At 46.9% G+C, this 24,930-nt stretch overlaps 1 protein-coding gene across 1 annotated transcript in view; it reads right to left on the bottom strand.

Moving 5' to 3' along the window:
- Nucleotides 1-16,470, bottom strand: part of LOC120037047 (MAGUK p55 subfamily member 4-like) — a gene marked incomplete at its 5' end in the record, with an annotated part of 51,594 nt that extends 35,124 nt beyond the window's left edge. The window contains 9 exons of the mRNA XM_038983263.1: nt 361-419; nt 1,418-1,614; nt 2,026-2,097; nt 2,220-2,305; nt 3,418-3,499; nt 8,769-8,900; nt 10,121-10,204; nt 12,351-12,428; nt 16,349-16,470. Of these exons, the coding sequence (XP_038839191.1) occupies nt 361-419; nt 1,418-1,614; nt 2,026-2,097; nt 2,220-2,305; nt 3,418-3,499; nt 8,769-8,900; nt 10,121-10,204; nt 12,351-12,428; nt 16,349-16,470 (912 nt within the window). The remainder of the gene's footprint in view (nt 1-360; nt 420-1,417; nt 1,615-2,025; nt 2,098-2,219; nt 2,306-3,417; nt 3,500-8,768; nt 8,901-10,120; nt 10,205-12,350; nt 12,429-16,348) is intronic.
- Between the last annotated feature and the right edge of the window lie 8,460 nt (nt 16,471-24,930).

Below are 24,930 nucleotides of genomic sequence, written 5' to 3'. Positions count from 1 at the left end.
CAGGAAGAGTAGCTGCTGCCTTGGCAGGAACTAATGGGGATCCATAATAAACCCCAGGAAGAGTAGCTGCTGCCTTGACAGGAACTAATGGGGATCCATAATAAACCCCAGGAAGAGTAGCTGCTGCCTTGGCAGGAACTAATGGGGATCCATAATAAACCCTAGGAAGAGTAGCTGCTGCCTTGGCAGGAACTAATGGGGATCCATAATAATCCCAGGAAGAGTAGCTGCTGCCTTGGTAGGAACAAATGGGGATCCTTAATAAATACAGCTAGACTTGTGGGCATTAAAACAGAGTGTATAGGTGATACTATAGGTGTACAGACAGTCTAAGAGTAGGATGTTAGTGCTGCTACTCACAGGGTTTGATGCAGGTGTGGGCCTGGAAAGGCTGTGACCACCACGTCTCCCTCTGTTTGCTGCACAATGGAGACCAGAGAGGTCAGGGGGTTAAAGCAACAACAACAACAATAACAACAAAAAATCCCGGAAACTTAAGTCGATCTCAGATCGACTGTCTGCGTAGCCAAGGTAACCTACATTTTCATGTAAATCGGGCTGTTATATATAAATGTCATTATATCTGAGTTGGGTTTTAATGGCCTGAAAATGACTTCTTCCATGCTCTGAAAGATGGCGCTGTAACCTAGTAGCTGCTGGTATGAGGCCTACATCCAGACAGTCACTGTGCTCACGCTCTCAGTTTGAATCTACGCTCACAGTACATGCCCGAAAACGTCGACATGAAAAATCCTATGACTGAAACTTAATGAGAGTGAGGGGAAAAAAGCGAAAAGAGGACTCTGAATGTCGTGTGTTCAATAAAGAATGGACACCAGGTGACCATCTGGAGCAGGATGGCACCTCAGAGGTTTCCATGGGAACTGACCAGGATGAGCACACTGACCTGGGTTCAGTTCCAACTGTCAAAAAAATAAATACATCTGTGGCATTGTGTTGTGTGACAAAATTGCACATTTTAGTGGCCTTTTATTGTCCCCCAGCACAAGGTGCACCTGTGTAATGATCCTGCTCTTTAATCAGCTTCTTGATATGCCACACCTGTCAGGTGTATGGGTTATCTTGGGAGAGGAGAAATGCTCACTAACAGGGATGTAATGTGATCACTACATTTTAGAAAAATAAGCTTTTTGTGCATATAGACCATGACTGGGATATTTTTATTTTTGCACATGAAAAATGGGACCAACAATTTACATTGAACGCTGTAACTGTGTTATGTTGGTCTGGCTACTATTTAACTTAGGAGTCTTCCAGGTTTGGGGTCAATTCAATTTTCAGGAAGTAAACTGATTGACTGAATTGAAATGGAATTGATCTCAGGTGGTGTCCCACCTCTTGTGAAGGCTGTGGTGTTTATGTCTGTCTGTCTATCTGTCTGTCTGTCACCCCCCACCTCTTGAGCAGACTGGTGGAGGGGATGAGGCCGGCGCAGGCTGAGGCACTGGGCAGCTTCCTAGCCTGCCACCAGTGGATGTCTGTCTGGTCAACTATCTCCAGCAGGTCTCCTCTACTGAAGACCATGCCAGCGTCAGGACAGGGGATAGCTGGGTCCTGCAGGGGGCAGTAGTCTGCCATGGCCCGCACATACAGCTGAGGAGAGAGAAGAAGAAGAAGAAGAAGAAGAAGAAGAAGAAGAAGCAGAAAAAGAAGAAGAAGCAGCAGACGAAGACGAAGCAGCAGACGAAGACGAAGCAGCAGACGAAGACGAAGCAGCAGACGAAGACGAAGCAGCAGACGAAGACGAAGCAGCAAAAAAAGAAAAAAAAGAAGAAGCAGCAGACGAAGACAAAGCAGCAAAAAAATAAGAAGAAGATGAAGAAGCAGAAGAAGAAGAAGAAGCAGCAGAAAAAGAAGAAGCAGCATAAGAAGAAGAAGAAGACAAAGAAGAAGCAGAAGAAGAAGTTGGAGCAGAGAGGAGGGACATGAGTAAACAAACAACACACATGCTATTAGGAAACTAGCTGGATTCTTGAGAGATTATTATGGTGACCTCACCAAGGCTGGCTGTTGGCTCTTAGTTGATTGTGGGGTGTTTGGAATCACTTTGAACAAAATTGTGCCTTGAGATTGGACCTAGAGGGATGAGTTTAAAACAGAACAATAACGAGACAGAGACACAGAGACACAGAGACACAGAGAGAGAGAGAGACAGAGACAGAGAGAGAGAGAGAGAGAGAGAGAGAAGAATAACTTACCAGTATCTGTATGACCTGTTCTGGGTCCAGTCCTTCTACAGGGTTCCCATTCACCTCCACCAGCAGATCCCCTGCATGCAGAAGGCCTGCACAACAAACACACTTTCTGGTAAGGAAACCTCGGATCCACAACTTGATCTTGCAGACTCAGGTAGCAGCAAGTCGCTAAGAGGTTTTATAGAGATAATCATGACTGTACAGGTAAATGCTAGTCTCTCAAGTCAGGCAATTGTTTCTATATTAGCCACAAAAAAAAGCACACAAGGCTAGGTGGAAGTCAAGGCTAGGTGGACGTCGAGGCTAGGTGGAAGTCGAGGCTAGGTGGAAGTCGAGGCTAGGTGGAAGTCGAGGCTAGGTGGAAGTCAAGGCTAGGTGGAAGTCAAGGCTAGGTGGAAGTCAAGGCTAGATAAACGTCAAGGCTAGGTGGAAGTCGAGGCTAGGTGGAAGTCGAGGCTAGGTGGAAGTCGAGGCTAGGTGGAAGTCGAGGCTAGGTGGAAGTCGAGGCTAGGTGGAAGTCGAGGCTAGGTGGAAGTCGAGGCTAGGTGGAAGTCGAGGCTAGGTGGAAGTCGAGGCTAGGTAGACGTCGAGGCTAGGTGGAAGTCGAGGCTAGGTGGAAATCATGGCTAGGTGGAAGTCGAGGCTAGGTGGAAGTCGAGGCTAGGTAGACGTCAAGGCTAGGTGGAAGTCAAGGCTAGGTGGAAATCATGGCTAGGTGGAAGTCGAGGCTAGGTGGAAGTCGAGGCTAGGTGGAAGTCGAGGCTAGGTGGAAGTCGAGGCTAGGTGGAAGTCGAGGCTAGGTGGAAGTCGAGGCTAGGTGGAAGTCGAGGCTAGGTGGAAGTCGAGGCTAGGTGGAAGTCGAGGCTAGGTAGACGTCGAGGCTAGGTGGAAGTCGAGGCTAGGTGGAAGTCGAGGCTAGGTGGAAGTCGAGGCTAGGTGGAAGTCGAGGCTAGGTGGAAGTCGAGGCTAGGTGGAAGTCGAGGCTAGGTGGAAGTCGAGGCTAGGTGGAAGTCAAGGCTAGGTGGAAGTCGAGGCTAGGTGGAAGTCGAGGCTAGGTGGAAGTCGAGGCTAGGTGGAAGTCATGGCTAGGTGGAAGTCGAGGCTAGGTGGAAGTCAAGGCTAGGTAAATGCACCAGGCAGAATTGTCACATTTGAGAAGAAAAGGTCAATAGTGTGAATGAACCCAGTCAGACAGACTCACCACTGCGATCTGCAAGGCCTCCGTGTATCACCCGGGCTATGAATATCTCTCCTGTTTCCTCGTCCCTCTTTATCGTGGCTCCCTGGTGGGTACAAGATTAAAAAAGTGATCACATGCATTTCTTTGACATAAAAGTTAAAATCCCTAATTGAAGTGTTCTGTGTGAATGGAGACTAGTGTCGTGTCTTTGGCTATGCCGGATTAAGTGATATGACATGCTATTCTATAAAATCCTTTCTCTGTAATTAATATTACATGATTGAGCTAATCATGTAAATGTAATTAACTAGAAAGTCGGGGCACCACAAAACAATATTTATAGAGCTGTTATCTTCTGAATAAACTCTTAAAGACTTAGTAATATTTTACATCAATAGCAGTCAATATTAATCGTCACCTTATTTCAGTCTCATCAGAAAGTTGTAAATTCTTGGTTATCTTCACGAATCCTGGCTAACAAGTTGAATCAGCAATACAAAATTGGGTTTAATTATTTATTTACTAAATACCTAACTAATCACACAGAATTACATATACACAGAATGAATCATACCTTGATTACAAATTATGTCGTAAAGGAAAACGTCCCTAGCGGACGGAACAGATATGACAGCTGGTTACACAAAGAAAAGGGGATTGGGTTTGAGTGAAAGAGCGGGAGACTGAAGAACAAAGGGAGAAGCGATGTCTCTATCGGGCCGTAGGCAGCTACTCTATCGTAAATACAGAATCTTATGCATTCTAAATTACCGCCCATTTGGTAAAGGAAAATGCAATAAATATTTACTCTGAGCTGCGCTTCGGTAGGTTGGTCGTAGATGCTGGTCATGTTGGCCAACAGAGATCTTCCTGACCTCGGAAGAATGTCTCTGGTGGTAAATTGGGTACGTTGTAGTAACGTAGTTGTGTGGTAGACGGGATACTCTGCCTGTTCTTTCCTAGCCCACGTTTACAGCTGCTGTTGCTAACTTAACGTCTAGGAGGTATCACTTCTGTAGCGAATAAGAGTTCAAAGTTCATACCATTCGCAACCAAAGCTCACGCTGAGGTTGGCTTCGTTCTGTAGTTATTATCTGAACCCTTCTGACATCGGATCGTCATCCTAATGTACCCGGAACAGGAAGTTATATTGTCGTCAAGGCTTTATATAGGAAGGGAGAGGAGGGTGTGTTTCATAGTTTATAACCAACGTCTCTTCACGTGGGCGGGCCACTGAGTCGGGCCTAATTCACTCATGAAAACCCAATTCTCACATTTTAGAAGCTAAAATCACATTTCATCCCATCACAAATAATTTCATATTCAAACATTTAAATTGCACAACAATTCCATATGAATCTGATAACTATAATGTGTAGACTTTCTCAGATACAGTTTATGTCGTCCTGTCATCAGTCATAATGTCTCAGATGACAACCGAACTGACATCATATTCATTAAGTACCAACGCATATGTTCAACTGGTCGGATTACCAAAATATGGTTAATTTCCCCCCACCTTCTGATTTCCCTAGAATCTCTATGTTAACCAAGGGATTTTCAATAGTCACATCAGTAGGGTAGAGAGAGGAAAAAAGGGGGGGAGAGGTATTTATCATAAATCTACCCCCAGGCCAGCGTCATGACACAAGACACGTTCTGGTTCATGGGAAACAGGAAAATAGGAAAGCGATGACGATGGACACGATGGCGATGGACACGATGACGATCAACAAAACATGCCCTGTCAAGCTGATGGAGGTGGTGATACAGGTAGGAACAGATGTGATCAGGAGGAAATTAATGATATGAAACAGCAGGGCAAAGGAGGTAGATGATGATGATGATGGTGGTGATGATGATGATGGTGATGGAAAGTTGAATCGAATTTTTGAGAATGAAGAGATGCCAGAATGGTCAGACAGAGTAACCAGTAGACAAGATTAAATGAGAGATAGTAAGTAAGTTATACACTGGACTGAAGGAATGTACCGCTGTACCTTTGACTGAGATCACAGGAGGTCAACAGTCCAAATACAGGAGGCAGAACACTAGGGATGTTAACCCCGTCAACTGAATTCAGTCTATTTACCTTTCGCGGTTATGTTCGTTGTTGAAGACAGCAGAGCAAATGAAGGAGGAGCGGGGACCAGGAGAGTTACTTCTTCTTCTTCTTCTTAGTGGAAAAACATCCTGTGGTGTTCTGGTCCTCCTCTGCTCTAGAACTCTCCAGTGTTCTAGAACCTGAACCAGAGAACCTATTGGAGAGGTGGTCCTGTCCGTTACCAGGTCTCTGAAGAGGACCACTGATGGTCACCCTCCTCTTACTGCTGCCGTTCTGACCGGAGACTGAGGAAGACTTCCTGGAACTTGGAGGTGAGAGGTGACTATCCATATAGGCACAGATGGAGGATGAGGAGGAGGAAGAGGAGGAGGAGGAGAAAAAGTGGCTAGGGGGAGGAGATGGGAAGAGTTTGACTCGAGGACGAGGAGGAGGTGGTGGAGGAGGAGAAGGAGAGGGAGGTGAAGGGAAGAGTTTGGGTGGAGGTGGAGGTGGAGGAGAGGGAGGTAAAGGGAAGAGTATAGGTTGAGGTGTAGGAGGAGGTGGAGGAGAGGGAGGTGAAGGGAAGAGTATAGGTTGAGGTGTAGGAGGAGGTGGAGGAGAGGGAGGTGAAGGGAAGAGTTTGGGTCGAGGAGGAGGTGGAGGAGAGGGAGGTAAAGGGAAGAGTATAGGTTGAGGTGGAGGAGGAGGTGGAGGAGAGGGAGGTGAACGGAAGAGTATGGGTCGAGGAGGAGGTGGAGGAGAGGGAGGTAAAGGGAAGAGTATAGGTTGAGGTGTAGGAGGAGGTGGAGGAGAGGGAGGTGAAGGGAAGAGTTTGGGTCGAGGAGGAGGTGGAGGAGAGGGAGGTAAAGGGAAGAGTATAGGTTGAGGTGGAGGAGGTGGTGGAGGAGAGGGAGGTGAACGGAAGAGTATGGGTCGAGGAGGAGGTGGAGGAGAGGGAGGTAAAGGGAAGAGTATAGGTTGAGGTGTAGGAGGAGGTGGAGGAGAGGGAGGTGAAGGGAAGAGTTTGGGTCGAGGAGGAGGTGGAGGAGAGGGAGGTAAAGGGAAGAGTATAGGTTGAGGTGTAGGAGGAGGTGGAGGAGAGGGAGGTGAAGGGAAGAGTTTGGGTCGAGGAGGAGGTGGAGGTAGAGGTGAAGGAGAGGGAGGTGAACGGAAGAGTATGGGTCGAGGAGGAGGTGAAGGAGAGGGAGGTGAACGGAAGAGTATGGGTCGAGGAGGAGGCGATGGAGGTGTGTCGTGAGACTTGGATTCAATAATGAGTCCCTGCAGTTTATCGACCACCTCCACTAGCAGGTTGAGAGCTAGAACATTCTCATCCACGCTATCTGACATCAGCTGTGTGGCGGACACCATCTTCTGGCTCAGGTCACGCACATCACTACTGCTGTTCTCTATGCTGCTGGCTACAGCCTGGACCGTACTCTTCAGCTCGTCCAGGCTGGGCTGCTTGTTCGTATCCAGAGAGGGGTCCCTGCTAGCTCCGTTCTGGGAGCCTAGCCATCTCCGACGCCTGGTCATGGGGCTAGAGGGAGCCGTCCGAGCCAGGGGGCCACCACTACTACTACCAGGAGTTGTGGTAGTAGTAGTGCGAGCCCGAGTGCGAGCCCGTCCGAGCCCGGGGGCCACCACTACTACTACCTTTGGGTGGCCCCCCAAAGCGGAGTGACGGACAGGGGACTTAGTGATGGTTGGGACGGGGCCCTTCCAGTGAGAGGGAGGAGGGTAGGCATAGTCCCCCTTTCCTAGGTCGTAATTCCTGTTGTCTCCGTTCTGTTTGTCCTCAGGCGATGTTTTATCTCCACAGGTGGATGAGGAAGACAGTCGTAGAGGTTAGAGGTTAGAGGTCAGAGGTTAGAGGAGAAGATGGAAGAGAAAGAAAGCAGAAACATTCATGATCATTAAGAAGATCCAACTCAGCAGAAAGAAGTAACTAGGCACAGTGATGATGAGGACGAATCACACGTACTTAAAAATACTTCCTGGAAAGAAAGTGATAAAAGTGACAAGATGAAAATCTGAAGCATTACAATACACTAACACGTATTGTAGTTGCTTCCTGTGTCCCCTCTGTCTTCCTACCATCTGTGTGTACAGGGCCGCAGACAGAGGGAGCAGAGTGGTTCAGGCCTCTCTCCCAGAGATCTTCTGTCTGGCGACACAGCTTGCAGCTGCCTATGGAGTCTTGGCGAGGAAGGTGTCGCGACCCGACGGACTCGAAGCGGGCGAGGGGCCGGGACTGACCAGGGAGCAGGGGGGCCAGCAGGTCAGCAGAGGTATAACTGTCCCTGTGGCCCCCTGACACGGCTAAGTACTCCCCTGACCACGCTCTCCTCCCATGGACGAGTCTCTCGAGGGTGATGCGCCGCAGACTGTCCCAACGACTACGGAGAAACCCTCCGCTGGCACTACCTCGTCCACCGTTCTTATAAGTAGAGACAGAGTCTGGGGTTACATTAGGACGAGGACCCCAGTCAACAAGTTAACAGCCCCAGGGATGAGACAGAAGTCTTTAGGGGAGCTACGAGAGAGAGAGAGAAGCAGCCACTACAGTTCATTACGGGTTATAGCATCTGATTTGTCCTCAGAGTGACTAACAGACGGTATAAATAGAGATTACTGTTTTGCATGTTCATGATACTTACGCCACAGGGTATTCCCCATGATAATGTGCCTATAGCTACTGTGAGCCGTCATCAGTAACAGAGTTTATTGCCTATTTATTGCCTTACCTCCTCATGCCATTTGCACACACACTGACTGGAACGAAATGCAAAAATCACTGAAGCTGGAGACTTACATTTCCCTCACTAACTTTAAACATCAGCTATCTGAGCAGCTAACCGATCGCTGCAGCTGTACACAGTCCATCTGTAAATAGCCCACCCAATCTACCTACCTCATCCCCATATTGTTTTTATTTACTTTTCTGCTCTTTTGCACACCAGTATCTGCTCATCATCTGCTCATCTATCACTCCAGTGTTAATCTGCTAAATTGTAATTATTCGCTACTATGGCCTATTTATTGCCTAACCTCCTCACGCCATTTACACACACTGTATATAGACTTTCTTTTTTTCTCTATTGTGTTATTGACTTTACACTTGTTTATTCCACGTGTAATTCTGTGTTGTTGTTTATGTCGCACTGCTTTGCTTTATCTTGGCCACGTCGCAGTTGTAAATGAGAACTTTTTCTCAACTAGCCTACCTGGTTAAATAAAGGTGAAATGAAATAAAATACAGCAGTGTAATGTGTGAGTGTAACAGCATTGTGTTGTGGGATTGTCGAGTTCTAGTCGATATGTTTACCAGAGGCTGTTTGTTCTTGACCAGACAGACGATCCGCATGGCCTCCTCGTCCTCCGGCAGGTCCTCAGGGAGCGGAGGGAGGACTGGCTCATAGTCCCTCTGGGCCACCATGTCATGGGCTGAGAGGAGGGCCTGGGAGAGGAAGAACACGGGCAGTCAGCCAGCAAGTAGGCCAACTAGTCAGTCAGTCAGTTAGTTAGCCAGTCAGTCAGTTAGCCAGTCAGCCAGTCAGTCAGTCAGCAAGTCAGCCAACCAATCAGTCAGTCAGCAAGTCAGCCAACCAGTCAGTCAGTCAGCAAGTCAACTAACCAGTCAGTCAGCCAACGAGCCAGTCAGTCAGTTAGCCAGTCAGTTAGTCAGCCAACCAGCCAGTTAGTCAGTCAATCAGTGAGTCAGTTAGCCAGTCAGCCAACCAGTCAGTCAGTGACTCAGGAAGTCAGCCAACCAGTCAGTCAGTCAGCAAGTCAGCCAACTAGTCAGTCAGTTAGCCAGTCAGTTAGTCAGTCAGTCAGTTAGTCAGCCAACCAGCCAGTTAGCCAGTCAGTCAGTCAGCCAGCCAGCCAGTCAGTCAGCTAGCCAGTCAGTCAGTCAGCAAGGGGAACACAGATCAACAGAGGGAAGTCCTATAGCCTCTTTCACAATACTAAGCCAAGCTAAACTGAGCCGAGTCAAGCTGTACTTCATCGGCCATTTTACGCATCTACAATAGTTTATTGAAAGGAAAATAATCAAGACAGCACACTAACGTTCGGGTTAGCACGCTAGTGTTCGGGTTAGCACGCTAACGTTCGGGTTAGTACGCTAGTGTTCGGGTTAGCATGCTAACGTTCGGGTTAGTACGCTAGTGTTCGGGTTAGTACGCTAATGTTCGGGTTAGCACGCTAGTGTTCGGGTTAGCACGCTAATGTTCGGGTTAGCACGCTAGTGTTCGGGTTAGCACGCTAATGTTCAGGTTAGAATGCTAGTGTTCGGGTTAGCACGCTAGTGTTCGGGTTAGCATGCTAATGTTCGGGTTAGTACGCTAGTGTTCGGGTTAGTACGCTAGTGTTCGGGTTAGCATGCTAGTGGTCGGGTTAGTACGCTAATGCTCGGGTTAGCACGCTAATGTTCGGGTTAGCACGCTAGTGTTCGGGTTAGCACGCTAGTGTTCGGGTTAGCACGCTAATGTTCAGGTTAGAATGCTAGTGGTCGGGTTAGCACGCTTGTGTCCGGGTTAGCACGCTAGTGTCCGGGTTAGCACGCTAATGTCCGGGTTAGCACGCTAGTGGGAGAAGGCCACAAGTAGTCTAATCTGTTCTGACAGTAAAAGCCCAACGGTCTGAATAAGGTGAATGAAAGCTCTGACAGCTTACCTGTAGATGGGGGGACTTCAATAGACTATAGAGCTGTCTGGCCTCTGGGGACGGGGCTGGTACTGCTCTGATGTTGGACAGGATCTGTTTAACAGGCATACAACCAAACCCCAGACCAATACCATTAGCTGTCATTCATGATGCTGCACAGTTAGCCCAAGTCATCCAGTTCTCTGTCGGATAGTGGGTGTACGTCCTAAATTCTACCCTATTCCCTATATAGTGCACTACTTTAGACCAGAGCCCTATTCCCTATATAGTGCACTACTTCTGACCAGACCCCTTTAGGCCCTGGTAAAAAAAGAATTTCAGACGCTTCCCTAAGAGTCTAGCGTACTGACCTGGTGAGAGAGACCAGAGGCATAGGGCAGGTAGGGACTGGGTGGACTGACCTCGTGAGAGAGACCAGAGGCATAAGGCAGGTAGGGACTGGGTGGACTGACCTCGTGAGAGAGACCAGAGGCATAAGGCAGGTAGGGACTGGGTGGACTGACCTCGTGAGAGAGACCAGAGGCATAGGGCAGGTAGAAACTGGGTGGACTGACCTCGTGAGAGAGACAAGAGGCATAGGGCAGGTAGAAACTGGGTGGACTGACCTCGTGAGAGAGACAAGAGGCATAGGGCAGGTAGGGACTGGATGGACTGACCTGGTGAGAGAGACCAGAGGCATAAGGCAGGTAGTGACTGGGTGGACTGACCTCATGAGAGAGACCAGAGGCATAAGGCAAGTAGGGACTGGGTGGACTGACCTGGTGAGAGAGACCAGAGGCATAGGGCAGGTAGGGACTGGGTGGACTGACCTCGTGAGAGAGACCAGAGACATAAGGCAGGTAGGGACTGGGTGGACTGACCTGGTGAGAGAGACCAGAGACATAAGGCAGGTAGGGACTGGGTGGACTGACCTGGTGAGAGAGACCAGAGACATAAGGCAGGTAATGACTGGGTGGACTGACCTCGTGAGAGAGACCAGAGGCATAGGGCAGGTAATGACTGGGTGGACTGACCTCGTGAGAGAGACCAGAGGCATAGGGCAGGTAGGGACTGGGTGGACTGACCTCGTGAGAGAGACCAGAGGCATAGGGCAGGTAATGACTGGGTGGACTGACCTTGTGAGAGAGACCAGAGGCATAGGGCAGGTAGAAACTGGGTGGACAGACCTCGTGAGAGAGACCAGAGGCATAGGGCAGGTAGTGACTGGGTGGACTGACCTCGTGAGAGAGACCAGAGACATAGGGCAGGTAGGGACTGGGTGGACTGACCTCGTGAGAGAGACCAGAGGCATAAGGAAGGTAGTGACTGGGTGGACTGACCTCGTGAGAAAGACCATAGGCATAGGGCAGGTAGGGACTGGGTGGACTGACCTCGTGAGAGAGACCAGAGGCATAGGGCAGGTAGGGACTGGGTGGACTGACCTCGTGAGAGAGACAAGAGGCATAGGGCAGGTAGGGACTGGATGGACTGACCTCGTGAGAGAGACCAGAGGCATAAGGCAAGTAGGGACTGGGTGGACTGACCTCGTGAGAGAGACCAGAGGCATAAGGCAAGTAGGGACTGGGTGGACTGACCTCGTGAGAGAGACCAGAGGCATAAGGCAAGTAGGGACTGGGTGGACTGACCTCGTGAGAGAGACCAGAGGCATAAGGCAGGTAGGGACTGGGTGGACTGACCTCGTGAGACAGACCAGAGACATAAGGCAAGTAGGGACTGGGTGGACTGACCTCGTGAGAGAGACCAGAGGCATAAGGCAAGTAGGGACTGGGTGGACTGACCTCGTGAGAGAGACCAGAGGCATAAGGCAAGTAGGGACTGGGTGGACTGACCTCGTGAGAGAGACCAGAGACATAAGGCAGGTAGGGACTGGGTGGACTGACCTCGTGAGAGAGACCAGAGGCATAAGGCAAGTAGGGACTGGGTGGACTGACCTCGTGAGAGAGACCAGAGGCATAAGGCAAGTAGGGACTGGGTGGACTGACCTCGTGAGAGAGACCAGAGGCATAGGGCAAGTAGGGACTGGGTGGGGACTGACCTCGTGAGAGAGACCAGAGGCATAGGGCAAGTAGGGACTGGGTGGACTGACCTCGTGAGAGAGACCAGAGGCATAAGGCAAGTAGGGACTGGGTGGACTGACCTCGTGAGAGAGACCAGAGGCATAGGGCAGGTAGGGACTGGGTGGACTGACCTCGTGAGAGAGACCAGAGGCATAAGGCAAGTAGGGACTGGGTGGACTGACCTCGTGAGAGAGACCAGAGGCATAAGGCAGGTAGGGACTGGGTGGAAACCTTCTGAACTTCTGCAGACACTCGTAGACCTGTAGAGAGAAGAGACATGCAATACAATGCATCTTTACCTGTTCATTACAGAGACAAAACAGACAGATAGGCACTAGGTATGGCATTAACCTGTTTGGGCTGCAAGGGGCAGTATTGAGTAGCCAGATAAAAGGTGCCCATTTCAAACGGCCTCGTACTCAATTCTTGCTCGTACAATATGCATATTATTATTACTATTGGATAGAAAACACTATCTAGTTTCTAAAACCGTTTGAATTATTTCTGTGAGTCAAACAGAACTCATTTGGCACAAACTTCCTGACCAGGAAGTGGAAAGTCTGAAATCGATGCTCTGTTCTTCTTCCTGCCTATAAATGGGCACGAGACCTATTAGTATACATGCACGTCATACACCTTCCCCTGGGTGTCAAGAGGCTGTGAGAGAAGAAATGAGGTGATTATCTTGGTCTGAGATGGAACACATCATCTTGGAATGACGTGTCCCCCATTTTCGGTACTCTGAAGAGCGCGAGGTGGGATTGCCTTTTGTTTAGCTGCCGTTATAGGCGACTACAATCTCCGGCTTTGATTTTATTTGATACATGTCACCATATCATCGTAAAGTATGTTTTTTCAATATAGTTTCATCAGATTATTGAAATTTTTTCGGGAGTTTTGCCGTGTTCCGTTCTCTTCCGTTTGTTGACATGGAGAGCTTTGTGCCACTAGGCTAGCGCGCTTGCTAAATGAAGAGGGAAAGTTGCCGTTCTAAATCCAAACAACGATTGTTCTGGACAAAGGACACCTTGTCCAACATTCTGATGGAAGATCAGCAAAAGTAAGAAACATTTTATGATGCTATTTCATATATCTGTCGTAGTCGTCGGCGCCCAAGGACTCCGCTGACGCCAGGTCAGCGGAGTCAATCACCACCTTCCGGAGACACCTGAAACCCCACCTCTTTAAGGAATACCTAGGATAGGATAAAGTAATCCTTCTACCCCCCCCCCCCCCCTTAAAAGATTTAGATGCACTATTGTAAAGTGGCTGTTCCACTGGATATAAGGTGAATGCACCAATTTGTAAGTCGCTCTGGATAAGAGCGTCTGCTAAATGACTTAAATGTAAATGTAATGTAAATGTGTTTCTGGCTATTGTGCTAAGCTAATATAACGCTACATTTTTTTTCCGCTGTAAAACACTTAATAAATCGGAAATATTGGCTGGAATCACAAGATGCCTGTCTTTCATTTGCTGTACACTATGTATTTTTCAGAAATGTTTTATGATGAGTAATTAGGTATTTGACGTTGGTGCCTGTAATTATTATGGCTGCTTTCGGTGCAATTTCTGATTGTAGCTGCAATGTAAACTATGATTTATACCTGAAATATGCACATTTTTCTAACAAAACATATGCTATACAATAAATATGTTATCAGACTGTCATCTGATGAAGTTGTTTCTTGGTTAGTGGCTATTTATATCTTTATTTGGTCGAATTTGTGATAGCTACTGATGGAGTAAAAAACTGGTGGAGTAAAAAAAGTGGTGTCTTTTGCTAACGTGGTTAGCTAATAGATTTACATATTGTGTCTTCCCTGTAAAACATTTTAAAAATCGGACATGTTGGCTGGATTCACAAGATGTGTACCTTTCATATGCTGTATTGGACTTGTTAATGTGTGAAAGTTAAATATTTAAAAATATATATATTTTGAATTTCGCGCCCTGCACTTGAAGTGGCTGTTGTCATAAGTGTACCGACGTCGGGCTGCAGCCATAAGAAGTTAAACAGGGTTGGCGTAGCGACTACTATAGAAAACACCAAGATAACATTAAAGAGGGCTAGCGTAGCGACTACTGTAGAAAACACCAAGATAACATTAAAGAGGGCTAGCGTAGCGACTACTATAGAAAACACCAAGATAACATTAAAGAGGGCTAGCGTAGCGACTACTGTAGAAAACACCAAGATAACATTAAAGAGGGCTAGCGTAGCGACTACTGTAGAAAACACCAAGATAACATTAAAGAGGGCTAGCGTAGCGGCTACTGTAGAAAACACCAAGATAACATTAAAGAGGGCTAGCGTAGCGGCTACTGTATAAAGCAACAAGATAACATTAAAGAGGGCTAGCGTAGCGACTACTGTAGAAAACACCAAGATAACAAGATAACATTAAAGAGGGCTAGCGTAGCGACTACTGTATAAAGCACCAAGATAACATTAAAGAGGGCTAGCGTAGCGGCTACTGTAGAAAACACCAAGATAACAAGATAACATTAAAGAGGGCTAGCGTAGCGGCTACTGTAGAAAACACCAAGATAACACGATAACATTAAAAAGGGCTAGCGTAGCGGCTACTGTATAAAGCACCAAGATAACATTAAAGAGGGCTAGCGTAGCGACTACTGTATAAAGCACCAAGATAACATTAAAGAGGTCTAGCGTAGCGGCTACTGTAGAAAACACCAAGATAACAAGATAACATTAAAGAGGGCTAGCGTAGCGGCTACTGTAGAAAGCACCAAGATAACAAGATAACATTAAAGAGGGCTAGCGTAGCGGCTACTGTATAAAGCACCAAGATAACATTAAAGAGGGCTAGCGTAGCGGCTACTGTAGAAAGCACCAAGATAACAAGATAACATTAAAGAGGGCTAGCGTAGCGGCTACTGTATAAAGCACCAAGATAACAAGATAACATTAAAGAGGGCTAGCGTAGCGGCTACTGTAGAAAACACCAAGATAACAAGATAACATTAAAAAGGGCTAGCGTAGCGGCTACTGTATAAAGCACCAAGATAACATTAAAGAGGGCTAGCGTAGCGACTACTGTATAAAGCACCAAGATAACATTAAAGAGGGCTAGCGTAGCGGCTACTGTAGAAAGCACCAAGATAACAAGATAACATTAAAAAGGGCTAGCGTAGTGGCTGCTGTATAAAGCACCAAGATAACAAGATAACATTAAAGAGGGCTAGCGTAGCGACTACTGTAGAAAACACCAAGATAACATTAAAGAGGGCTAGCGTAGCGGCTACTGTAGAAAACACCAAGATAACATTAAAGAGGGCTAGCGTAGCGGCTACTGTATAAAGCACCAAGATAACAAGATAACATTAAAGAGGGCTAGCGTAGCGACTACTGTATAAAGCACCAAGATAACAAGATAACATTAAAGAGGGCTAGCGTAGCGACTACTGTATAAAGCACCAAGATAACATTAAAGAGGGCTAGCGTAGCGGCTACTGTAGAAAGCACCAAGATAACATTAAAGAGGGCTAGCGTAGCGACTACTGTATAAAGCACCAAGATAACATTAAAGAGGGCTAGCGTAGCGGCTACTGTAGAAAACACCAAGATAACATTAAAGAGGGCTAGCGTAGCGACTACTGTAGAAAACACCAAGATAACAAGATAACATTAAAGAGGGCTAGCGTAGCGACTACTGTATAAAACACCAAGATAACATTAAAGAGGGCTAGCGTAGCGACTACTGTATAAAACACCAAGATAACATTAAAGAGGGCTAGCGTAGCGACTACTGTAGAACACACCAAGATAACATTAAAGAGGGCTAGCGTAGCGACTACTGTAGAAAACACCAAGATAACATTAAAGAGGGCTAGCGTAGCGACTAAGATAACAAGCATTAGATACATATAATTCATGTACCATGTCACTATCATGTATGTCTGTATGTATGTATTAAAAGGTATGGATTACTAGGTAAAATCAGCATGTATGGTTGATAAGAAGCTAACTAACACTTAGAGATGTCATTATAGTAGTATTTTATGCAGGAGGATGAAGATGTATGGCCAACATCTGGGTGATGTGTGTCTGGCTCATAAAGGGTTGGATTAATGATTAGATGACAGAGACTGTATAAAATAAATATAGATGACAGCCTTTTAGTAGAGACTGTATCAAAAAATAAAGATTTGAGACCTTGAGTAGGAACTGTAGCCAGGGGGCACTGAGAAGGCTGTAGAGGACTTCAGACCCACTGATGTCACTGTGGATAGCCAGCCTCACCTCCTCTACCACACCAGACAGCATCTCTGTCAGACCTGGGGAGGGGGGGAAGAGATTGAGATAAAGACATACAGCAATTTAGATTGAGACACGAAACAGAGACAGGGACAGACAGGCAGAGACAGGGACAGACAGGCAGAGACAGGGACAGACAGGCAGAGACAGGGACAGACAGGCAGAGACAGGGACAGACAGGGACTGGAATAGAGACAGGGACAGACAGGCAGAGACAGGGAATGGAATAGAGACAGGGACAGACAGGCAGAGACAGGGAATGGAATAGAGACAGGGACTGGAATAGAGACAGGGACAGACAGGGACTGGAATAGAGACAGGGGCTGAGACAGGCAGAGACAGAGACTGGAAATGAGACAGAGACAGGGACTGGAACAGAGACAAGCAGAGACAGAGACAGGGAATGGAACAGGGACAGGCAGCAGAAGAGACAGGGACATAGACAGGAACAGACACCGGAACAGAGACAGGGACAGGAATAAAGACAGTCACAGGGACAGAGTCATAAACAAGTGGCAGGGACAGACACCTAAACAGAGACATGGACATAGTCGGACAGAAGAAGAGACAGGGACCCGGGACAGAGACAGTCAGAAGAAGAGACAGGGGCAGGTACCGGAACAGAGACATGGACAGAGACAAGCAGAGAAAAAGACAGACAGAGACAGGTACCGGAACAGAGACATGGACAGGGACAGGCAGAAAAAGAGACAAAGACAGACAGGGATAAGGTCAGAGAAAGCGATAGGCAGAAGAAGAGACACAGGGGAGGCAGAGACAATAGAGATAAGGACACAGGGAGACAGAGACAATAGAGATAAAGACACAGGGGGGGCAGAGACACCGGAGATAAAGACACATGGGAGGCAGAGACAATAAAGATAAAGACACAGGGGAGACAGAGACAATAGAGATAAAGACACAGGGGGGACAGAGACAATAGAGATAAAGACACAGGGGGGACAGAGACAATAGAGATAAAGACACAGGGGAGACAGAGACACCGGAGATAAAGACACAGGGGAGACAGAGACAATATAGATAAAGACACAGGGGAGACAGAGACAATAGAGATAAAGACACAGGGGAGACAGAGACAATAGAGATAAAGACACAGGGAGACAGAGACAATAGAGATAAAGACACAGGGAGACAGAGACAATAGAGATAAAGACACAGGGGACAGAGACAATAGAGATAAAGACACAGGGGAGACAGAGACAATAGAGATGAAGACACAGGGAGGACAGAGACAATAGAGATAAAGACACAGGGGAGACAGAGACAATAGAGATAAAGACACAGGGGAGACAGAGACAATAGAGATAAAGACACAGGGGAGACAGAGACAATGGAGATAAAGACACAGGGGAGACAGAGACAATAGAGATAAAGACACAGGGGAGACAGAGACAATAGAGATAGAGACACAGGGGAGACAGAGACAATAGAGATAAAGACACAGGGGAGACAGAGACAATAGAGATAAAGACACAGGGGACAGAGACAATAGAGATAAAGACACAGGGGAGACAGAGACAATAGAGATAAAGACACAGGGGAGACAGAGACAATAGAGATAAAGACACAGGGAGACAGAGACAATAGAGATAAAGACACAGGGGAGACAGAGACAATAGAGATAAAGACACAGGGGAGACAGAGACAATAGAGATGAAGACACAGGGAGGACAGAGACAATAGAGATAAAGACACAGGGAGGACAGAGACAATAGAGATAGAGACACAGGGGAGACAGAGACAATAGAGATAAAGACACAGGGGAGACAGAGACAATAGAGATAAAGACACAGGGGAGACAGAGACAATAGAGATAAAGACACAGGGGGGACAGAGACAATAGAGATAAAGACACAGGGGACAGAGACAATAGAGATAAAGACACAGGGGAGACAGAGACAATAGAGAAAAATATGTAAAAAATACAAAAAAGTAACAAACAGTATAGTATGTAAAAAATATGTAAAAAAAACATACTAAAAAGTAACAAACAGTATAGTATGTAAAAAATATGTAAAAAATACAAAAAAGTATTTCCGCAACCCCCACCCAAAATGTTTTTTCGGTTGTCGGTAATTATTTTGCTGCTTTTTTGTTAACAAAACTTCTTCCACAGTCCATTTGGACATGCTGGTTTGTCCATGCTCTGTGTCCTATTTTGTACAAGAGAAAATGACAGATTACGGTTACGAAACCCCTACCTGTCCCAGACCTGCTGTTTTCAACTCTTAATGATCGGCTATGAAAAGCCAACAGATTTATTCCTGATTATTATTTGACCATGCTTGTCATTTATGAACATTTTGAAAATCTTGGCTCTCTCTAATTTTCTCCTTCTCTCTTTCTTTCTCTCGGAGGACCTGAGCCCTAGGACCATACGTCGGGACTACCGGCCGTGGTGACTCCTTGCTGTCCCCAGTCCGCCTGGCCTTGCTGCTATTCCAGTTTCAACTGTTCTGCCTGCGGTTATGGAACCCCTACCTGTCCCAGACCTGCTGTTTTCAACTCTTAATGATCGGCTATGAAAAGCCAACTGAGATTTATTCCTGATTATTATTTGACCATGCTTGTCATTTATGAACATTTTGAAAATCTTGGCTCTCTCTAATTTTCTCCTTCTCTCTTTCTTTCTCTCGGAGGATCTGGGCCCTAGGACCATGCGTCGGGACTGCCGCCCGTGGTGACTCCTTGCTGTCCCCAGTCCGCCTGGCCTTGCTGCTATTCCAGTTTCAGCTGTTCTGCCTGCGGTTATGGAACCGCCACCTGTCCCAGACCTGTTGTTTTTCAACTCTTAATGATCAGCTATGAAAAGCCAACTGAAAATTATTCATGATTATTATTTGACCATGCTTGTCACTTATGAACATTTTTGAACATCTTGGCATAGTTCTGTTATAATCTCCACCCGGCACAGCCAGAAGAGGACTGGCCACCCCTCATAGCCTGGTTCCTCTCTAGGTTTCTTCCTAGGTTTTGGCCTTTCTAGGGAGTTTTTCCTAGCCACCGTGCTTCTACACCTGCATTACTAGCTGTTTGGGGTTTTAGGCTGGGTTTCTGTACAGCACTTCGAGATATTAGCTGATGTACGAAGGGCTATATAAAATAAAAATTGATTAAAATAAAAAATTGAGATAAAGACACAGGGGAGACAGAGACAATAGAGATGAAGACACAGGGGAGACAGAGACAATAGAGATAAAGACACAGGGGACAGAGACAATAGAGATAAAGACACAGGGGAGACAGAGACAATAGAGATAAAGACACAGGGGGACAGAGACAATACAGATAAAGACACAGGGGAGACAGAGACAATAGAGATAAAGACACAGGGAGGACAGAGACAATAGAGATAAAGACACAGGGGGACAGAGACAATAGAGATAAAGACACAGGGGAGACAGAGACAATAGAGATAAAGACACAGGGGGGACAGAGACAATAGAGATAAAGACACAGGGGAGACAGAGACAATAGAGATAGAGACACAGGGGAGACAGAGACAATAGAGATAAAGACACAGGGGGACAGAGACAATAGAGATAAAGACACAGGGGAGACAGAGACAATAGAGATAAAGACACAGGGAGACAGAGACAATAGAGATAAAGACACAGGGGAGACAGAGACAATAGAGATAAAGACACAGGGGGGACAGAGACAATAGAGATAAAGACACAGGGAGGACAGAGACAATAGAGATAAAGACACAGGGGAGACAGAGACAATAGAGATAGAGACACAGGGGAGACAGAGACAATAGAGATAGAGACACATGGGAGACAGAGACAATAGAGATAAAGACACAGGGGACAGAGACAATAGAGATAGAGAAAATAGATATGTACAATTTTTTTTTATGAAACACTGATTTTGGCCGTACTGCTATTAGCCCATTGAATAGCAGCTTCATACATAGAAAAACGTGGTTGTGAGTCTCTTCTTCTTTTCTTTTTCTACGGTCCGCCAACATTCGGGAGAGGTGTAATGCCTCCACCTACTGTGTGGCCTGTGTCCTACTGTTCTGGAGTGTCAATTCATTACACTTTGTGACACAAAGGGGAGGTGAAAACGAAGAAAAATGGCCCTACCACACCAACTAACCCTGCACCCATTAAAACCTCCCTATCAACTAACCCTACACCCATTAAAACCTCCCTACCAACTAACCCTGCACCCATTAAAACCTCCCTACCAACTAACCCTGCACCCATTAAAACCTCCCTACCAACTAACCCTGCACCCATTAAAACCTCATTACCAAGTAACCCTGCACCCATTAAAATCTCCCTACCAACTAACCCTGCACCCATTAAAACCTCCCTACCAACTAACCCTGCACCCATTAAAACCTCACCACTATACCAACTAACCCTGCACCCATTAAAACCTCCCTACCAACTAACCCTGCACCCATTAAAACCTCCCTACCAACTAACCCTGCACCCAGTAAAACCTCACTACCAACTAACCCTACACCCATTAAAACCTCCCTACCAACTAACCCTGCACCCATTAAAACCTCCCTACCAACTAACCCTGCACCCATTAAAACCTCACTACCAACTATCCCCTACACCCATTAACACCTCACTACCAACTAACCCTGCACCCATTAAAACCTCCCTACCAACTAACCCTGCACCCATTAAAACCTCCCTACCAACTAACTCTGCACCCATTAAAACCTCACTACCAACTAACCCTACACCCATTAAAACCTCCCTACCAACTAACCCTGCACCCATTAAAACCTCCCTACCAACTAACCCTGCACCCATTAAAACCTCCCTACCAACTAACCCTACACCCATTAAAACCTCACCGCTCTACCAACTAACCCTACATCCATTAAAACCTCACCGCTATACCAACTAACCCTGTACCCATTAAAACCTCACCACTATACCAACTAACCCTGTACCCATTATTAAAACCTCACCACTTTACAAACTAACCCTATAATTGCATGTTAAAGGGAAAGTTCTGGTCTAACTGGTATTATTGCATGTTAAAGGGGAAGTTCTGATCTTACTGGTATTATTGCATGTTAAAGGGAAAGTTCTGGTCTAACTGGTATTATTGCATGTTAAAGGGGAAGTTCTGATCTTACTGGTATTATTGCATGTTAAAGGGGAAGTTCTGATCTTACTGGTATTATTGCATGTTAAAGGGGAAGTTCTGATCTTACTGGTATTATTGCATGTTAAAGGGGAAGTTCTGATCTTACTGGTATTATTGCATGTTAAAGGGGAAGTTCTGATCTTACTGGTATTATTGCATGTTAAAGGGGAAGTTCTGATCTTACTGGTATTATTGCATGTTAAAGGGGAAGTTCTGGTCTAACTGGTATTATTGCATGTTAAAGGGGAAGTTCTGATCTTACTGGTATTAGTGCATGTTAAAGGGGAAGTTCTGATCTTACTGGTATTATTGCATGTTAAAGGGAAAGTTCTGATCTTACTGGTATTATTGCATGTTAAAGGGAAAGTTCTGGTCTTACTGGTATTATTGCATGTTAAAGGGGAAGTTCTGATCTTACTGGTATTAGTGCATGTTAAAGGGGAAGTTCTGATCTTACTGGTATTATTGCATGTTAAAGGGGAAGTTCTGGTCTAACTGGTATTATTGCATTTTTACAAGCATTTTGCTACACTCGCAAAAACATCTGCTAGCCATGTGTATGTGACCAATACAATTTGATTTTATTAGATTTTAAAAGGGGAAGTTCTGGTATTATTGCATGTTAAAGGGGAAGTTCTGGTCTAACTGGTATTATTGCATGTTAAAGGGGAAGTTCTGATCTTACTGGTATTATTGCATGTTAAAGGGGAAGTTCTGATCTTACTGGTATTATTGCATGTTAAAGGGGAAGTTCTGGTCTAACTGGTATTATTGCATGTTAAAGGGGAAGTTCTGATCTTACTGGTATTATTGCATGTTAAAGGGGAAGTTCTGGTCTAACTGGTATTATTGCATTTTTACAAGCATTTCGCTACACTCGCAAAAACATCTGCTAGCCATGTGTATGTGACCAATACAATTTGATTTGATTTGATTTTAAAAGGGGAAGTTCTGGTGTTATTGCATGTTAAAGGGGAAGTTCTGGTCTAACTGGTATTATTGCATGTTAAAGGGGAAGTTCAGATCTCACTGGTGTTATTGCATGTTAAAGGGGAAGTTCTGATTTTACTGGTATTATTGCATGTTAAAGGGGAAGTTCAGATCTCACTGGTGTTATTGCATGTTAAAGGGGAAGTTCTGGTCTAACTGGTATTATTGCATTTTTACAAGCATTTCGCTACACTCGCAAAAACATCTGCTAGCCATGTGTATGTGACCAATACAATTTGATTTGATTTGATTTTAAAAGGGGAAGTTCTGGTCTAACTGGTATTATTGCATGTTAAAGGGGAAGTTCAGATCTCACTGGTGTTATTGCATGTTAAAGGGGAAGTTCTGATCTTACTGGTATTATTGCATGTTAAAGGGGAAGTTCTGATTTTACTGGTATTATTGCATGTTAAAGGGAAAGTTCTGATCTTACTGGTATTATTGCATGTTAAAGGGGAAGTTCCATTCCCACTGGTATTATTGCATGTTAAAGGGGAATGTTCCTGTCTCACTGGTATTATTGCATGTTAAGGGGAAGTTCAGGATTTTACAACTTGATGTTAGATGGTTCCCCACCCTGAAAGTGGTCTCTGGGCCAGGAGAAACTATAATCCATGGTTTGGTTTCCTTTAAACAGTCTTTACAAACCGCTAACTGTAGCCACCACTAGCTAACAAACAATGGAAGTGATAGGGTATTCCTGCAATGAAGGTTTTAACGCTAGAGACTCCCCATTCTCATAGAGGCCCTGGGGTGGTCCTGTCTCAGCCTCCATAGCTGGCCTCATGTTGGCTGGGTCACTAGAGAGACATCTGGCTGGGTCACTCGAGAGACACCTGGCTGGGGCACTCGAGAGACACCTGGCTGGGGCACTAGAGAGACACCTGGCTGGGGCACTAGAGAGACACCTGGCTGGGGCACTAGACAGACACCTGGCTGGGGCACTAGACAGACACCTGGCTGGGTCACTAGAGAGACACCTGGCTGGGTCACTAGAGAGACACCTGGCTGGGGCACTAGAGAGACACCTCGCTGGGTCACTAGAGAGACACCTCGCTGGGTCACTAGAGAGACCTGGCTGGGGCACTAGACAGACACCTGGCTGGGTCACTAGAGAGACACCTGGCTGGGGCACTAGAGAGACCTGGCTGGGTCACTAGAGAGACCTGGCTGGGGCACTAGAGAGACCTGGCTGGGTCACTAGAGAGACACCTGGCTGGGTCACTAGAGAGACCTGGCTGGGGCACTAGAGAGACACCTGGCTGGGGCACTAGAGAGACACCTGGCTGGGGCACTAGAGAGACCTGGCTGGGGCACTAGAGAGACACCTGGCTGGGGCACTAGAGAGACACCTGGCTGGGTCACTAGAGAGACACCTGGCTGGGTCACTAGAGAGACACCTGGCTGGGTCACTAGACAGACACCTGGCTGGGGCACTAGAGAGACACCTGGCTGGGTCACTAGAGAGACACCTGGCTGGGTCACTAGAGAGACACCTGGCTGGGTCACTAGAGAGACACCTGGCTGGGTCACTAGAGAGACACCTGGCTGGGGCACTAGAGAGACACCTGGCTGGGGCACTAGAGAGACACCTGGCTGGGTCACTAGAGAGACCTGGCTGGGGCACTAGAGAGACACCTGGCTGGGTCACTAGAGAGACACCTGGCTGGGGCACTAGAGAGACACCTGGCTGGGGCACTAGAGAGACACCTGGCTGGGTCACTAGAGAGACACCTGGCTGGGTCACTAGAGAGACACCTGGCTGGGTCACTAGAGAGACACCTGGCTGGGTCACTAGAGAGACACCTGGCTGGGTCACTAGAGAGACACCTGGCTGGGTCACTAAAGAGACACCTGGCTGGGTCACTAGAGAGACCTGGCTGGGTCACTAGAGAGACCTGGCTGGGTCACTAGAGAGACCTGGCTGGGTCACTAGAGAGACACCTGGCTGGGTCACTAGAGAGACACCTGGCTGGGTCACTAGAGAGACACCTGGCTGGGTCACTAGAGAGACACCTGGCTGGGTCACTAGAGAGACACCTGGCTGGGTCACTAGAGAGACACCTGGCTGGGTCACTAGAGAGACACCTGGCTGGGTCACTAGAGAGACACCAGGCTGGGTCACTAGAGAGACCTGGCTGGGTCACGAGAGAGACACCTGGCTGGGTCACTAGAGAGACCTGGCTGGGTCACGAGACAGACACCTGGCTGGGTCACGAGACAGACACCTGGCTGGGTCACTAGAGAGACCTGGCTGGGTCACGAGACAGACACCTGGCTGGGTCACTAGAGAGACCTGGCTGGGTCAGGTGTCTGTACGCTGTGCAAACACGTTGATCTAGTCA

Source organism: Salvelinus namaycush, unplaced genomic scaffold (assembly GCF_016432855.1).
Source record: "Salvelinus namaycush isolate Seneca unplaced genomic scaffold, SaNama_1.0 Scaffold1552, whole genome shotgun sequence".
In the NCBI taxonomy this organism is placed as follows: domain Eukaryota; kingdom Metazoa; phylum Chordata; class Actinopteri; order Salmoniformes; family Salmonidae; genus Salvelinus; species Salvelinus namaycush.
The sequence above is the reverse complement of the archived record's forward strand: the minus strand, read 5'-3'. Positions and strand labels throughout refer to the sequence as shown.